Here is a 17,504-nt window from a genome sequence, read left to right on the forward strand (position 1 = left end):
TGGGGCAGTCTCTGCATTTGCCGACTTTTCGCTGGGAAGATTACCCCAAGCAGTTCCGGGCTCTTTGCTGCCTCGACATGAGACGGGGGTCTTCTCAGGTATTTGGAGGTGACGAATGAATTTCGTCTTTCTGACCATCTCTTCGTCCTTTTTGGAGGCAGTAAGAAGGGTCATATGGTTTCCAATGCCACCATAGCCTGTTGGGTGTGGGAGGCCTTCACTTCGGCCCACGTGACATTGGGAAAGCAAGCCCCTGCACAAATTCGTGCTCATTCTACACGAGCTCAGTCTTCCTCCTATGCAGAGTCCCGTTTGGTTTCTCTGGAAGATATCTGCAAAGCCGCTACATGGGCTTCGGTCCATACGTTCACTCGTCATTATCGGGTGGATGTGGCAGCTCGGCAGGATGTGGTGTTTGGCTCGTAGGTGATTTCTGCCGGTTTGGGAATGTCCCGCCTTACTTGAGGACTGCTTGGGTACATCCCACAAGTCTCTGGATTGATCTGTGGGACGCTATGGAAAGAAAATTAATTCTTACCTGATAATTTTCTTTCCATTAGTCCCAGCAGATCAACCCAGAGGCCGCCCCCCCCCCCCCCCCCCCCCCCCCCCCCCCCCCCCCAGGATTTACTGTCTGCGGTTTTGTTTCAGTTGGTTAGTTTTTTTCGGGTTTCGTTGTTCTGAATGTTCCTTCGTTTGATTAAATAATAAAACAAATAAATTTGGAAGTGGTAGAAGTATGTTGGGCATTTGGTCTGACAATGTCAGGAGAGTTTTCTATTGTTTCCATTCCATTGCTTTGGTATCGTTCATACTGAGGTTTACTTGGCTGCACAGGTCCACTTACAGCAAACCTCGGAGGTTCTATCTCCACCTGCTGGTAGAGGGACACAACCCACAAGTCTCTGGATTGATCTGTTTGGACTAATGGAAAGAAAATTATCAGGTAAGAATTAATTTTTTCTTGTTCTTTGGACGTTTTGTTTTTTGGTCATTTAAAAAAAAAAAAAAATTTCCAAGTGCAAAATGCACAAAATCAAGCCATTAGGATGTAGGAGGAGCCAGCATTTTTAGTAGACTGGTCCCCTTGACATCCCAGGAAAGCAATAGGGCACCCTAGGGAGCACTGCAGTGGACTTCATAAAATGCATCCAGGTACACATCTCACCATTTTTCCCTTACCTTGTCTGCTGAATCCCCAAAACCCACTACACCCATCTGTACACCACAACCATAGCTCTTACAGGTGAAGGGGGCACCTCTATGTGGGTACAGTGAGTTTCTGGTGAGTTTTGGAGGGCTCACAGTTTCTTCCACAAGTGTAACAGGTAGGGGCGGTAGAAGCCTGGGTCCACCTATCTGCAGGTCAATGCACCACTACTAGACTACTCCAGGGACCTGCAAGCTGTTCTAACGGACCTGAGTATAACATCTGAGGCTGGCTTAGAGCTGACAAGTAATGTTATAAATCACATTTTTTGGGGGTGGGGCCGGTTAGTGACCACTGGGGGAGTAAGGAGAGGTCATCCCTGGTCATTTAGGGCACCTTTTTGTGCCTTATTAATTATAAAACAGGTCTAGCGCAAAATGTCTTAGTTTTAGTCCTGGATGGTTTTGTTTTGTTCCATTATGGCTGAAAAACGTCCAGGTGTTAGAAACACCTAGATCCCGCCCTTAACACATCCCTGACACACACCCTTGTGATTTGAATGCACTTCTGACGAACTTCATAGAAAAACATCTAGAAATTGGTTTTGAAAATACCTATTTGGACGTTTTTGTGAGAAAAGCGTCCAAATGCTGATTAATGCTACGTTTTGGATGTTTTTTCTCTTTTGAAAATGAGCTCAAATGTAACTTAACCAGACATGGGGTGGCATGATCAAATCTTTTCGTCCTGAACACCATCTTGCGGTAGTATTTTGTAAGACCTGCAATCTTAAAATTAGTTAAGCTGATAACAAACAGTATATACCATTATAGTAATCTAAGGAAGAATGAATAATTGAACCAAAATGGAGTAATGTTCCTCTGTCAACAAAACACAAATACCCCAAAGTTGATGTAGTTTTAAAAATACATCCTTAACCAAAGTATTGACCTGAGGTTTCAGCAACAAAGATGGTATAAGTGTTTGTGCCTAAATATCTGCAATATACATGTCAATTATAGTAACTATAAATTATGCTTATGTGAGCCCTACCCAGACATTGCCTATATTTAAGCCTACCTGTAAAATACTACTACTACTACTACTATTTAGCATTTCTATAGCGCTACAAGGCATACGCAGCGCTGCACAAACATAGAAGAAAGACAGTCCCTGCTCAAAGAGCTTACAATCTAATAGACAAAAAATAAATAAAGTAAGCAAATCAAATCAATTAATGTGAACGGGAAGGAAGAGAGGAGGGTAGGTGGAGGCAAGTGGTTACGAGTCAAAAGCAATGTTAAAGAGGTGGGCTTTCAGTCTAGATTTAAAGGTGGCCAAGGATGGGGCAAGACGTAGGGGCTCAGGAAGTTTATTCCAGGCGTAGGGTGCAGCGAGACAGAAGGCGCGAAGTCTGGAGTTGGCAGTAGTGGAGAAGGGAACAGATAAGAAGGATTTATCCATGGAGCGGAGTGCACGGGAAGGGGTGTAGGAAAGGACGAGTGTGGAGAGATACTGGGGAGCAGCAGAGTGAATACATTTATAGGTTAGTAGAAGAAGTTTGAACAGGATGCGAAAACGGATAGGGAGCCAGTGAAGGGTCTTGAGGAGAGGGGTAGTATGAGTAAAGCGACCCTGGCGGAAGATGAGACGGGCAGCAGAGTTTTGAACCGACTGGAGAGGGGAGAGGTGACTAAGTGGGAGGCCAGCAAGAAGCAGATTGCAGTAGTCTAAACGAGAGGTGACAAGGGTGTGGATGAGGGTTTTGGTAGAGTGCTCGGAAAGAAAGGGGCAGATTTTACGGATGTTGTAAAGAAAGAAACGACAGGTCTTGGCGGTCTGCTGGATATGAGCAGAGAAGGAGAGAGGAGTCAAAGATGACCCCAAGGTTTCGAGCTGAGGAGACAGGGAGAATGAGAGAGCCATCAACAGAAATAGAAAATACAAGCTATGTAAGATATGCGCTATTTAAGAATAGCGCTTAGGTGGAATTTTGGCATTTATGAGAGTAAATGCCATTATTCTGAACATTAAATCGTTATTAGTTGACCAAACTTTTCTTCAAAGTGGGGGCAGTCATTCAATTAACATAAACCAACCCAATGCCTAACTCTAGCTTATAAGGATTTATGTATTTGTAAAACAAGCAGGCTCATATAGATTTTATAGAAGACCTCAGTGGTGACTCATTTTACTTGGGCAACTCTACCCTGCCTCCTCATTAGTTTTCAATATTATTTAAAGTTTTCTGAGATATAGTTATACATTTGAAAAAATGATTACAAGTTTTGACACAAATAAATACATCACTTAAAACTTTAAATAATATTGCAGACTGATGAGGAAGCAGGCAAGTCAAGGGTAGAGTTGCCCTTGTTGACACGAGTTGCCATTGAGATCTTCTACAAAACTATATGAGCCTGCTTGTTTTACAAATAATTAAACCTTTATAAGCTAGAGTTAGGCATTGGATTGGTTTATGTTGATTATTATGAACATTTACACTTGTAATCGCATGTAAATGTTAGTGCCCACTTTATAGAATCACCCTATATCACCTTCCATGTCCAAACCTATCTGAATAACAGCTAGTAATTCTTTAAAGAGAAGCACTGTTGACTGCATGAATGATTTTGAGTTCTACCCACTCGTTTTTATCTTCCTAGTTATTGATTGCAGTCTTCTGCTCGGAACATTGGAGAATGGTGCTGATCACCCTGAAACACTGGAACTGCTCTTTGGATTTTCCTTTATGCACATCCTGGATAAAAGGGATTGCACCTTTTATTCCCAGGTTTATATATATATATATATATATATAACTGTTATCCCAAATAGGTTACTTCTTGGTCACTGTGAATATTTGCCCCACATCACCCACTTCTCTCTAAATCTTATCACATGGTCAAATAAGGCTCCTTCACGTGTTCTGTTGGGTGGTTATTTACCAAATAGAAATAAAATGAAAACCTGGATCTTTTATATATATATATATATATATATATATATATATTTTTTTTTTTTTTTTTTATTAAGGTGAAAAATTTAGGATATGGTAGAAAAAGCCATGTGAAATTATCTTGACCACAGTATAACTTGGGAAGTGAATTTATACATCATGTGGGATAACTTATATGAGGGGGAAAATGGTCACGTGTGGATCTAATGGTAAAATAAAAAAATAAAAAAAAAGAAAACGCCAAAAGAAATGGTTAGATACATTGACACTGACAAGAAAGGACTTAAAAAAATATCTGGGCTTTTTAACTCATTACAAGTCATAAAATTCTACTGCCTGCCACCCGTCATTCTACTCCTTACCTCCCACATTTGCTTTCCAAACTATTGGGATGCTTTTTATGATTCACTTATTTTCTGATTAATATCATCTTTTTTTTTTTAATATTCTTATGAATTTCAAGTATAATACCAAACAAAATACATTTGTACAGTAACATGCTTTGAAAATTATTCATACAAGGAAACAACTAATATATAGTAAATGCATTCCCAGAAGCATCTTTCCAGCCCACTATTAAGAGGAGGCCAAGAAAAGAAAAAAATTAAGGAAAATAATGAGACAAAACATCTCCAAAGAAGAAAGAAAAGTAGCTAGCTGCCTACCATCCAAAATATTCTAAATAGGTGGCTTCAATTATTATTCTACCACAATATCACCTTACCGGAATTGGCAAATGCCGATATGGTACTATGTAAGCCACATTGAGCCTGCAAATAAGTGGGAAAATGTGGGATACAACTGTAACAAATAATAATAATAATCATTTCTGTCTCCTACCACCCCCAGTCCCTTTAAGACCTATACCAAGGGCACTCAGTTTACTTACAAGTCACCTGTGTGCATCTGTGTCAAAAGCTTTGCTCAGACACAAGTATACCATATTGAGTGCTCTCCTCTGATCTAGTTCTTACTTATCACCTAGTCAAAGAAATTGATCAGATTCAAGACCAGATCCTGTAACCCATTAAGTGGGGAAGTATTCAGAACATGGCTAATGGAATTATTTCCTGTCCCTTACCATCTGTGTGTGTGTACATGTTGTGTCTGTGTTGCATCTGTACCTGGATGGAAGAGAAAAAGGGCAGTTTGACTGGAACAATTCCCAAATGTTTTGCTGATTTGGAAAGAACAGTAAAATGAAACCATTAATGATAATATACTTAACCATTAGATATCTCTGTCAGTAGGTTATCCTATATAATAATTCTCACCTCCAGCGTTCTGTCTTGCTGCCTGTGTCCGTGACTTTCTTCGCAGTTGGTCTGCTAGGCTCCGTAGATCAGGCTGATGTCACGTAGAATGCCAGAGTCGGAGGAGGAGGAGGAGGAGGAGGGGGGGCGAAAGGGGCAGGGGATGGGTGGAGGCGGAGCTTGAAAGAAACAGAAACGTTGAGGGGCAGAGTAGCCGACAGCGTCCCGACCAATGGCAGGGAAAGAAAGGTTGGAGTCCTTCTTGGTCATCAGCGGAGGGTGGCAGAACCATGGAGAGCGTGCTGCTGTGCCGAGCCTGCGCGCGAGTGCGGGAGGGGAGGGGAGGGGACCTCAGGAGTCAGAGCGGTGCAAAAGAGGAGGAAAGCAGGCCGCGGCTGCCCCTCAGGGCCCCATGGGAGGGTGTGTGAGCAGCCGCAATGACTCCTCGGGAGGGAGGGAGCTTGAAAGTCGGAGGGAGGGACCCTGAAAGTTGGAGGGAGAGGGACCCTGACACTCAGAGGGAGGGAGGGACCCTGAAAGTCGGAGGGAGGGAGGGGGAGGGACCCTGAAACTCGGAGGGAGGGGGGAGGGGGAACCCTGAAAGTCAGAGGCAGAGAGGGAGGGAGGGGACGACTCTGAAAGTCGGAGGCAGGGAGGGAGGGAGGAAGTGGACAACCCTGAAAGTCGGAGGAAGGGAGGGGGGAAGGGAAGGAAGGGGGGAAGGGAGGGGGGGCCCCTGGCACACACTCTCATTCTCACACACACACACTCTCTCTCTCTCACACAGACACACTCGCACCCAGTCTCACTTTCTCTCTGTCACACACACACACACTTGCACATTCACTTTCTCTCTCTCACTCTCACACAGTCACTCTCACACACACTCTCTCAAACATACACACTCCGAGGAAAACCTTGTTAGTGCCCGTTTCATTTTTGTCAGAAACGGGCCTTTTTTACTAGTAAAGAATAAATTTTACAGTTTAACTACAAGCTGCCAATCTCCAAGGACAAATATTGCTGTTCTCCATCACTAGAAGACAACCAGCAGTGAACTACATGGCTCTCTCAATAGGTGCCACCATACATTGCAACCATTAAGAAAGCCATGAAGTTTGTTGACTAGGTTTCATAGTAGAATTTACAAAAATGAAATACATGTCTGAATTACTTAGAACCAGCCAGCCCAGGAGGTATAGGGGTGTGGAAGCATGGAAGGGAGCATCATGGGAAAAGCATTAGGGTTGTGCAGGCAAAATGTCTTTGTTTTGTTCAGTGTCCTTGCAGGCTTTTTCATTTTATTTCATTTTGTTGTTGTAAATTTTCATTGTGTTTTGTTTTGGAAAATCATTTGATGGTCCAGGAAATGAAAACCCCTCTCATTGATGCTGTTGACATAGCCATGCATTCATCTCCAAAATGCAAGCTGCTCTGCTTCAGCCTTTATCTTGAATGGGAGGATTGAAGAAAACCACTTTTGCAACTGTTTGCCCTTTCTCCTATTGCCAGAGAGTTATTTTTTGATACTTTTGGGGACTACCTGGCAGTATCATTTGTGCAAACGTTGGAGGAATAGCATAGGTTAAGAATGGAGTTGATAAGGTGGACATTCTATCAATCATATCTCTGATTGTCTAAGGCTTTCTTAGAAGCAAAGTGTTAAAATTTCAAGTGGAGGAGTTTTGCTGTTTTCTGTGATGTAAAGGACTTGGATCCATTTTCCCCATAGCCAAAGTGTGAATATCTTCATCTTTTTGAGTCAGGCTTGAAAACTAAGTAAGGGTTCACTTCAGTGTAATCAGTGTATATCACCACCTTATAAAAGGTAAATATATTTCTGTATAGCCTTCAATACTTTAGCTTCCTTTGAGCTATTATACTCTTGTTAACTGAAGTACCAGACCTGAAAAATCTTATTGTTGGCGGCAGGCCCTTTGACATAGAGAATTACTGATCTGCTTAGTGACTGATCCTTCCTTTATCAACAGGCTGGTTTTGCACACCCAGCCAAAGTTACTAGATAGGGTGGTGTTGAGTTTCAACTTTTAATCAGTCAATTGTCCTGCTTAGGGTTTTTTTGGTAAGCCACATGCCCACGATAGTGAATGTGTCTTGCACATTTTGAATTGTAGAAGAGCCTTGGCCTCTACATTGAGTGGACTAAAGCCAAAGTCTACCTAATGTTTTTCCATTTGCCCCCAGTAAGTCTGTGTCTGCAGTAGCCAAGCAAACACAGTCTAATTGGCTAGCAGACTGCATCTCCTTCTACTTATGCTGGAGTACGCCTGAACTTAGTCTTGCTAAGGTTCACAATATCAGCCATGGCTATGTTGGTAGGCATAATTTGTCTTCCTCTGTGGAAGGGATTTGCAGGGCTGTGACATGAACTTGTCACATCTCATTGTTTGGAAAGGGATTACTAATGAGACACTGGGTTTAGTGAATCTGTTCTATGAGATATCTTTGAGGTTTAGAATCTAATGCCATCTGCCTAGGCACAATTTTTTAATTTTCACCTTCTCCCCATTTAAAAATAATTATATAAGCAAAAAAAAAAAGCCTATTGCCAGCAAAATCCATTTATTTGTTTTTGGTTTTAGCTCACGTCTTTGTATGCTGGTTGGTGGTTTCTTTTTCTTTTTCTCTGTCAAAAGCAACCTGTAGCTAGGGGGTCCCATTTGTGACCCCCCCACCTGTCGTTGGAGAAAACCAAATTACTTATCTGCCATGGATGTTCTCTGTGAACAGCAGATTAGAAGTCATCACCTAACTTCTCATCTCTACCTCTAGTTTCATTTCTTTGATATAAAAGAAACTGAGGTGACCCTGCAAAATGTCACAGTGCAGAAACTGTGACACACATACAGGAAGGCTTTAGACTTTGCAGTTAAAAAAAAGCTAAAGGAGAGGTTCTTTGTGTGAGCGCTGTAGAACAGTGTCTTCCATTTCTGAGGACTTCCGTCATACTTTTCAGAAAACTGCCACTACAGATAAGTAATTTGGTTTTATACTATACAAGTGAGCTCAGAGAATGATGAGACTGAGGCTTTTGGTGATTTGTATACTGGCCAGAGATTTTCCCACAGAGTAGGTCTTGGCATTATAACTCCATCAGCCACATCCTGATAATGGTTATGTATGCATTTAGCTTCAAGGAAAGTTGACCAAGTTATGGTTCATAATTATTTTGCGAATGTGTATGTGGTTTCATATTGCTCCCATACTAGGGATTTTGGATTTAGGTCACATCTATTTCAGTAGTTCAAGGCGAGTTACATTCAGGTACAGTAGGTATTTATTTATTTATTTACTATTTATTAATTTATAGTACATTTCTACCCCACATTTTCCCACGCATGCAGGCACAATGTGGCTAACATAGGATAAGTAAAAATGACAATACAATAGGAGAAATGGTAAGAGACAAAAATTAGGCAAGGAAGGGGAAGGGGGCATAACAGTTTTAGGGATAAGTAAGTGGGGCTATTGATCTGTAAGAGTGTGAGGGGAGTAGACCATTCCAAATAGGTGGGTTTTCAGCAGTCTCTTGAACAGTTGGTGATCCATTTGCAGTTTTAAGTATTTCGGCAGGATATTCCAATTCTTGGCACAGGAGTATTGGAAAGACGAAGTAAAGATCTTCTTGTATTTGATGCCTCTGCAATTTGGGAAGTGCAGGATGAGATACAACCTCGAGGTGGCTACTGCATTTCTGGGTGGGAGGTCGATAAGGTGAAGCATATATTCCCAAGCTTGTCTGTAAATGATTTTATGAGTTAGTGAGCAAATCTTGAAAGAGATACGTTCCCTCACGGGCAACCAGTGGAGAAGGTAATGCAGAGGTTGAGCATGCTCAAAACGTGATTTGCCCAGGATTAGTCTCGCCGCTGTGTTTTGTGCAGTCTGTAATTTTTTCAAAAGATATTCATGGCAGCCAGCGTAAATCCCGCTGCAGTAATCTAGGTGTGATAGCACCAACCAATGAACAAGGGTGCGAAACAGTTCTCTGGTTAGGCAATATCTAACCTGCCGAAGCCTCCACATTGCAGTAAACATTCTCTTGGTGACAGCTTGTACCTGATCATCCAGATGTAAATACTTATCCAAGGTCACCCCAAGGAGCTTTAGACTACTTGAAAGAGGGAGGACGTAGTCATTTATAATGAGGATATCTGTTGGGACTGAGTAGTATGGGGAGTGGAGAATAAGGCACTGAGTTTTATCCTTATTTAACTTGAACCGAAACACCCTCGCCCATTGTTCCATTGTAGATAAGCATACAGCAATCAGGTCTGAGATTTCGGCTAGTGTGTCACAGAAAGGGATGGAAATGGTGACATCGTCAGCATAAATGTACGGATTTAGGCCAAGGGTTACATAGGGCCGTTGCAAGTGGGATCAGCATGATATTGAACAGTGTAAGTGATAGGGGTGAGCCCTGAGGCACCCCACAGGAGGCTCTCCAGGGTGCGGGAATTGCAGATTTCACTTTGACCTGGTAAGATCTGGACGACAGGAAGCCCTTGATTCAGTGCAAAACAAAGCCGCTCACGCCAAACGTATCAAGGAGGTGTAAAAGGAGTTCGTGATCCACCATATCAAAGGCACTGGACAGGTCAAACTGCAGTAAAAGAATTTTTTTCCCAACCGACATCTCACGTTTAAAGCATGACAGGAGAGTAACCAGTACTGTTTCAGTACTGTATTGGGCGCGGAATCCTGCCTGCGAATGGTGAAGGATATCATACTTCGTCAGATATTCATTTAGTTGAGTGTTGACTATACTTTCCATTACCTTGACCAACAGAGGTATTGAAGCCACTGGGCGGTAATTAGCGATTACATCAGCTTTGACCTTAGTGTTTTTGCGTATGGGCGTGAGAAATATGCATCTATGGTCCGGTGGGAACAAGCCCTTTGATAGTAGATTATTGATGTGGGTCATCAAGTTAACTACAAAGCAGTGTGGTACACTTTTCAACAAGTGATTGGGACAAGCATCCAGGCCACAGTATTTGCTAGAGAACTTACGCAGGGTTTTGGATACCGTATCAACCGGGACTCCACTAAAGGTGGTCCAGATGCGGTCGGCTGGGCAATGGTCATCAGATGGAACTAATGAGCTAAGGAAGTCATCCACGGCAGATAGACAGCTTGCTGAAGTAGACCGTAGAGTTAAAATTTTATCTTCGAAGTAAGTTGCTAATTGGTCGGCTTGAGGGTGATCTCCACTGCAGGTTTCCTGCTTTCTAGTGTCTAGGAAGGATGCGAGGAGTTGGTTCAGTTTCCTGGGGTCTTTTCCCACAGACTCCAATTTCTTGGAGAAGTATGTACGTTTAGCTTGCTTGATTGCTGTTTTTCCAGGCTTCGTGCACCGCAACAGTTTTCCGTTTATGCCAGGTTCTCTCTAGCTTCCTTGTCTTCGTCTTTAAGGTTTTCAGTTCAGTAGAGAACCAGGGAGTGGAGCTGAGATTGTAAGAAGTTTTGAAACACATTGGCGCAATGAGGTCAAGCACTTTCTTGCATTTGTCATCCCAGGTCTTGAGAAAGAGGGGAGAGTCTATTTGTTCGGCCCAGTTTGTGTTATACATTCATTTCCAGAATAGTTCCAAGTCGATTGTGCCTCTCGAGAAATATGTGGTGATTTTACCAGACTGGAGGGGTCTTGCATTTGGCCAGGTCAGCGAGAATTGTAGTTTGAAATGGTCAGACCAGGGCATTTCAAGCCATCGGAGGTTGGACAAGTGAAAAGTGGAGTCATCTTGGAATTTAAATGAGAAGAGATCTAATGTGTGGGTTTGTGTGGGTTGGGCCAACGGAAGGGCAGATTAGGCCACATTGACAGAGGAAATCAAGGAATTGGATTGTATCTGGCGAGTGTAGATTGTCCAGGTGGAGGTTAAGGTCTCCCAGTATGAGGATGTTCGAGTTGGTCATACAGATGTTGGAGATAAAATCCAAAAGGTCAACCTGGCTAGTAATCCAATTAGCTGGTGGCCTATAAAACAGAACACAGTTCAGATTCAGCCGAGGAGATGTGTGGTAAACGCTAACTGAAGCAATTTCAAGTGACGCGGATATAAGTTCTGAGCAATGAATTACTTGAAGTGTTGAGCGGTGAATAATGGCTAGACCACCACCTCTTTTAAGGGTCCTTTCCCAATGAACAATTTTGTAGTCTACTGGGCAGAGGTCAACAAAAATAGGAACTTTGGATACTCTGATCCATGTTTCAGTGATGAATAGCATGTCAAGTTTCTCAGAAATAATCCAGTCGTGTATAATTTCTGGTTTGTTCATTACTAATCTTGCATTGATGTATCCAATTCTGATGTGGTGGGACTGGGCAGCAAGGTCCTTGACAAGCGGGATTAGGGTACGGTATCTAGGCTTAGTAGGACAAGGCTCAGAAGAGTGTCGGCGTGGTATGGGAGCAGAATGGGAGAGGTGGCGAGTTAGGCGACCATCAGGAATTTGTGCGTTCCTGTGGATTATTGGAATGTAATTAAAATTCTGCTCTTGAGCAGACAAAGTAAAGTGTATGAGAGTGGATAAGTAGAAGATCTGTAATGAAGTAGTGGAGAGCATGATTGTAACAGGGCTGTAAGTTAAATAAAGCTGAGGTAGAGTAGGATAGTGGATTTACAGATAGGCTGAGCCTGTGGCGTCCTGGGGGGAAGTAAGGAGTTAACAGCCAGGATCAAGTTAGGGGAAGCTGTGGCAGAGCAGGGAAAGGGAGATCGATTAACAGGCTAGTCCTGTAGTGACCTGAGTGGGACGATAAAGAGGAGAGGGTGAAGGAGTAGATTCAACGCTGGAATAGCTGTGCACTATAGGCAGGAGGAGGAGTTTTCCATCAGACGTGGACAAATTGTAAATCTGCAAGCAACCTGCAATGAGATTTACTGGCAGCTTGTAAGTTAACTTACCCCCCGTTTACTAAGCCGCGCACTAATGCCGACACAGCCCATTCACTTTGAGCTGTGGCAGCATTGCCGTGTGGCAGCCGCTAGTGCGGCTTAGTAAACAGGAGGGTTAGATATTTAATCCCTTTGTTTAGCTTGAAGGATATTTGAGAGAAAAGAGAGAGGAATCTTTCAAGAGAGTAAAAGTAAATTTTACTACAACTACTTATTTCTATAGCACTACTAGATGTACACAGTGCTGTACACTTGAACATAAAGTGACAGCCCCTGCTCGACAGAGCTTACAATCTAATCAGGACAGACAGGTCAAATAAGGGATGTCTCTGAAACTAAGATTACAGATAATTGGCATCTTGCAAATCCATTTTTGAAACTGACTCATTTGCACTTCATACAAACAAGATTGATCGCAGATGTGAGACCTATAGGTAGCAGTGTGTTTTGATATTTCAAAGCAATTTAACTGAGCAGGAGAAGCTTCTTCCAGTTAGATCACACTGGCCAGCCCAGGAGTAGATATTCATTGGCACTTAACCAGTCAGTTCTGCTGAATATCTGCTCTGATTTATTCGGCAGCCTTCATTTAGTGCCAGGGTGGTTCAGGGGCAGAGGTGATGCCTTCATTGGCAATATTCAGTACCAGTGCCTGCATAACTAACTGGACTTGCTGGTCCGTATAAACAGCAATCCTGACTGCACTTGGCTAGCTATGCTGGTACAACACTGAATATTGGCTGTACCTGGTTAGCTTTCGAATTTTGCTAAAAACCCATATTTTCAGTGTTGGTGCTTGCATAAGGCCTGACACTGAATATCTGGGTCTAATATAGCTGACATCCGTCAGTGTTTACATAAATGCTGACTGCCGCTGGCTGACCAGTGCTACTTGAATTCCTATTTTAATTTTTACAGTAGAAAAAGAAGCACTTCAGTGATTTCTAGAAATGCAGGAATAATACTGAGATCACAACGATGGATTTAATTTATCTGTGAATTATTGAGTACAAATACTTTTACATAGTGATTGGTTGAAAAAGCTGTTGGTACCCAGATATGGCCAGTAAATTTAAATTATGTATTTAAAATTCCTTTTCTTTTTTTCCCTAGGTTTGCATCAGCTGGAGATGATGGCATTGTGTATTTGTGGGATGTTCAGGTACTACAAATGATGTCCCATTGTCTTCTAAAAGAGCTATGAGATCTGTATCTTTCCTGAAGTGGTAAAAAAAAACCCAAAACAAGACAGTAATTAACATCTTGCTTGGAAAATGGCAGCACTACCTAGACCTTCATTTTTAAAGTTTTCACTTTATTTTTATTATTTTCTTATAACAGCAAAACAGTAACTCAAATAACCTTCAAAAATCTTAACTCCCAGTCCCTCCACTCATCCCCCCCCCCAAATTGTAAACAACCTATACCCTAGCAATAAGTGCACGTTAGCAAAACAAATCCCAACAGGAAACAATGGCAAGAAAAGGGAAGGGAAAATACAACTAATCAAGGCGTCGAATTAGGCGAGTTTGTCTGGAGTCATCTCTCAAAGAGAGCCCAACTCTTGAAGTTCTATAATTTGCCATGTTTCACCTCCATAAATTTACTAAGAAAATAAACTTTCCACAGTTTTGATTGCTGCAATTGTCTGGGTCTTGCTGCTTCTGAGTAAGTAAGGGTATACCTTAAAGAAAGCCACAACATGATGGCTGAATCATCGGTTCCACTTACATGCGGCAAGACCCAGACAACTGCAACAATCATGATGCCATCCGCGGAAGCCTAAGAGAGCATTCCAAGTCTCTTAAAGAGAGCACTCCAGCCCAGCATGTTAGGTATTCTCCATCTCTGAGCTAGCTCGCAGTGCCTTTACTGGCTGCGGGAAGTGCTGCTGGCATTGGGCGAGGTCTTCCAGATGTGCTTGGAGCAGGAACACCTATAGATTTATAGAAAGACTCACCCCAATTATTTCAGATAACAAATTAGTATACAGTCTCCACTACTTCTAAGCCAGTGGACAAGCTCACCAGACATGTTTAATGATTCTCTATTGTACACATCCTCTCCAGCTGTGGTCCAATATAGAGGTAAACATTTTGGAGAATTGCTGGAAGTAGGATGCCAACTGTATAACATTTTCAAACCATTCTCTACCAGACTTGTAGAAATCATTTTTTTATGAGCAGAATAGAAAATGCAATCCCATTGGTTTAACATCAACTCCTCCCCCAAAAGTTCCCACTGTATTAGATGCTTGAGTTTTTGAGCCTTCACACCCTCCAGAGCTCTATACAACTTGGATATTGCCCTGCCTCCCCCTCTAAGGAGAGACTTTCTCAATAATCTCCCCTCTATAAAGATATCCAGTGAGTACATGGCGCAATTACAGGTAAATCCAAAAATCGCGTTTTGGTAAGTGGTAAATGTCCTGAAGTTCTTTGAATGTTTGGAATACACCTCCCTCAAGCATTTGGTCTACTGTAAATAGCCCCATCTCCTGAATTTTCCCCATCTAAAAGTGGAGGTAGTATAGTGAGGACCATAGCATATTTAGGCGCTAGGCACCCTTTTCTTGCCCAATACCCTTTTTCAAATTGAAGCCTATACCTATTTTGTTTCTTCTGTGCAAAGGGAGCCTGGCTCCATGTTCCATAAATGCTGTTCATGTAGCCAAATAAAGAGCCTCTATCGGGTAATGAGTTAGCATGACTTGCTGTACCCACTGTTTCTGGGTCTCCATTCTATAATTGCCATTACTTGAGCAACTTGATAATACCTGGCTAAGTCCAGCACTCCCATTTCCTCCCCCCCACACATACTTCATGAATAGAATTTGACACTTTATGACAGGCAGGTCCAAAACCTATCCTTTGTAGGCTGCCTGTCATAAAGATCCATTCCACCCTACTGAAGGCTTTCTTGGCATACACTACCTTTAACACTAGCAGGGTTCTTTTCTGCTTTAATCAGTTTGCTCACATTGTTTCTGTCACCTGTCCTCAAGTGACAGAATCTTATTTAAACGTGTGGACAACATTTTTGCCATCAACTTCACATCCAGGTTAAGCAAGGATATGGGATGATAAGACTCGCACATCAGCAGGTCCTGACCCTCCTTAGGGAGCATCGAGATACCAGCAATAATTATAGGTTCTCCCAGAGCCTCTTCCTTCAGGATTGAATTAAATAGGATTGTTAATGTTTCTGTTAACACTGGGGCAAAAGTTTGTAACATTTCCCCCAGTAGCTCATGCCAGGTGCCATCCCAGTTTGTCCCCATCCCATCCAGTTGTCCCCAAAACTTCCTCATTTACTATTTCCTGATCAAATCTCTCCCTTTCCTCTAATGATAGCAAAGGCAAATTGAGTCCTTCAGAATAAAAGCAGGCCATGTCCACGTTTTATATTGTTTCGGTTGTGCACTGATTAATAACCTGTATGGCTTAAAGACTTAGAAGAAAAATCAAGCCAAGTCCATACCAAACCAGTTCTGCCATCTGGTAAGTGACTTTATGCACTTGTTACTGTCTTCATAGTCTTTGGAACAAGAATGGGCCATGTCCTTGTGTTGTAAGTCTTGTGGAATTGAAATCCACGTGTGTTTAGATTGCTGACATATATTAAAACCAATTCAGGCATTTCTTGTTCCTTTTTCTGAAATTTTGTCTTAAGATGAGTGCTTAAAATATCTTGCGATTTTTCTAAAGACGAAGGTAACGTTCTGCTTAGAAATACAAAAAGTGGATATGGCCCACTTTTGCTCTGAAAGGCTGAATTAATCTCTTCTAAGTACTTAACTGCCTCACCAGAATTCCCTATAAACTCCAAAGAATAAAATTGTTGCTAATGGCTAGCAAAATTCTCTCGAACAGGATCAGGGTTAATAAGAAGTTCTCCTCCCCCTGCAGTTTTTAAAACCGACATGCCAATAACTTAGTGGTCTGAATTTTCATATTTTTAACCAATAAAAAGACCCTGGTTCCCTTGGTCAGATAATTACCTTTTCTTTTCCTAAATAAATCAATTCCAGCTCCCTCATGCACTGATAATGGAGTCTGACTATGATATCTTAGAAATGGCCTGAAAACTTGGATCTTTGGGAATGAATTTGTGGGCAACACCTTGTTATTGACTAGCTTGATACATCTGGACCTAGCTTTCAATAATGAAGAAACAGCACATTTACTCTGAGTTTATATAGTACATTGGGCTAAACTTATTAAAATGCACTACTATTTTACTGAATGCTATGTACTAATAACATGCATTAATAGCACTGGTGCACACTAACATAATAACACAGTTTAGTTGTGTATTGATATTGATTCTGATGGGAGGTATATCAAATAAAGAGGAAAGTTGAAACTTAATAAATCTAGCCCAGTGTCTGCATATTGTATGCATATGTTTTTACAGTTCAGTAAAGGAGAAGGGTGAGGGTTGGCAGAAATGATTGTGATAGTAATCTTGACCGGTCATATAGCTGATAAAGCCAGTTTTATGCACAGTAAAGGATTTTTTTTTTATTTTAAATTTTTATTGAGAACAGTTTTGGAAATTACAACAAAACGTATCAAGAATTATCAAGAGGGAGACAGATCAACACATGACTTCACACTGTCAAAACAATAACTATCTCCCAAATTCAAGGTAAACTTTCCTCTACTCACACCATTCCACATGTACAATTTTATAACCCTCCCATATTCCCCCAACTCCCTCCCACCCTCTTACCTCCCTCCACCCTATTTCGTATAACCTCCCCCCCCCCCCCCCCATTTAAAGAATTCTTAATAACTGGTCCAAATGCGTCCATTCTTCCGCAGTGGGATCATAGTGTCCAATTCTGCGATCTGTCAACTTCTCCAATTCAGCTACTAGTTTTAATTTTACCAACCAGCTATGTATTGTGGGTCCTCTGTTCTGCTTCCAGCATGATGCAATACTTGTCTTTGCGGCAGCTAGACAGAGCCATTTAATGCGATACTGCCATTTTAATCCTCTGCAATTGCCCCATCCCAAAAGACACCACTTTGGGTCACAAGGGAACAAAACCTCCAAAGTGTTAGATAGATTTTTAACCACTTCTTTCCAAAAGTTCTGTATCAGTGAGCAAGTCCACCAAACATGGAAAAAGGTCCCCTTGTCAGTTCCACATCTCCAACATTGGTCCATGGACCCAGGAAACATTGTCTTTATCCTATCTGGTGTTTAATACA

The 17,504-nt window shown here is 41.9% G+C and overlaps 1 protein-coding gene across 1 annotated transcript in view; it reads left to right on the forward strand.

Moving 5' to 3' along the window:
• Positions 1-3,424: 3,424 nt before the first annotated feature.
• The window catches only part of LOC115461883 (WD repeat-containing protein 41-like), a gene marked incomplete at its 5' end in the record, with an annotated part of 110,182 nt that continues 96,102 nt past the window's right edge, over positions 3,425-17,504 (forward strand). The window contains 2 exons of the mRNA XM_030191943.1: positions 3,425-3,435; positions 13,399-13,447. Of these exons, the coding sequence (XP_030047803.1) occupies positions 3,425-3,435; positions 13,399-13,447 (60 nt within the window). The remainder of the gene's footprint in view (positions 3,436-13,398; positions 13,448-17,504) is intronic.

The sequence above is a fragment of the Microcaecilia unicolor genome, chromosome 2, assembly GCF_901765095.1.
Source record: "Microcaecilia unicolor chromosome 2, aMicUni1.1, whole genome shotgun sequence".
In the NCBI taxonomy this organism is placed as follows: domain Eukaryota; kingdom Metazoa; phylum Chordata; class Amphibia; order Gymnophiona; family Siphonopidae; genus Microcaecilia; species Microcaecilia unicolor.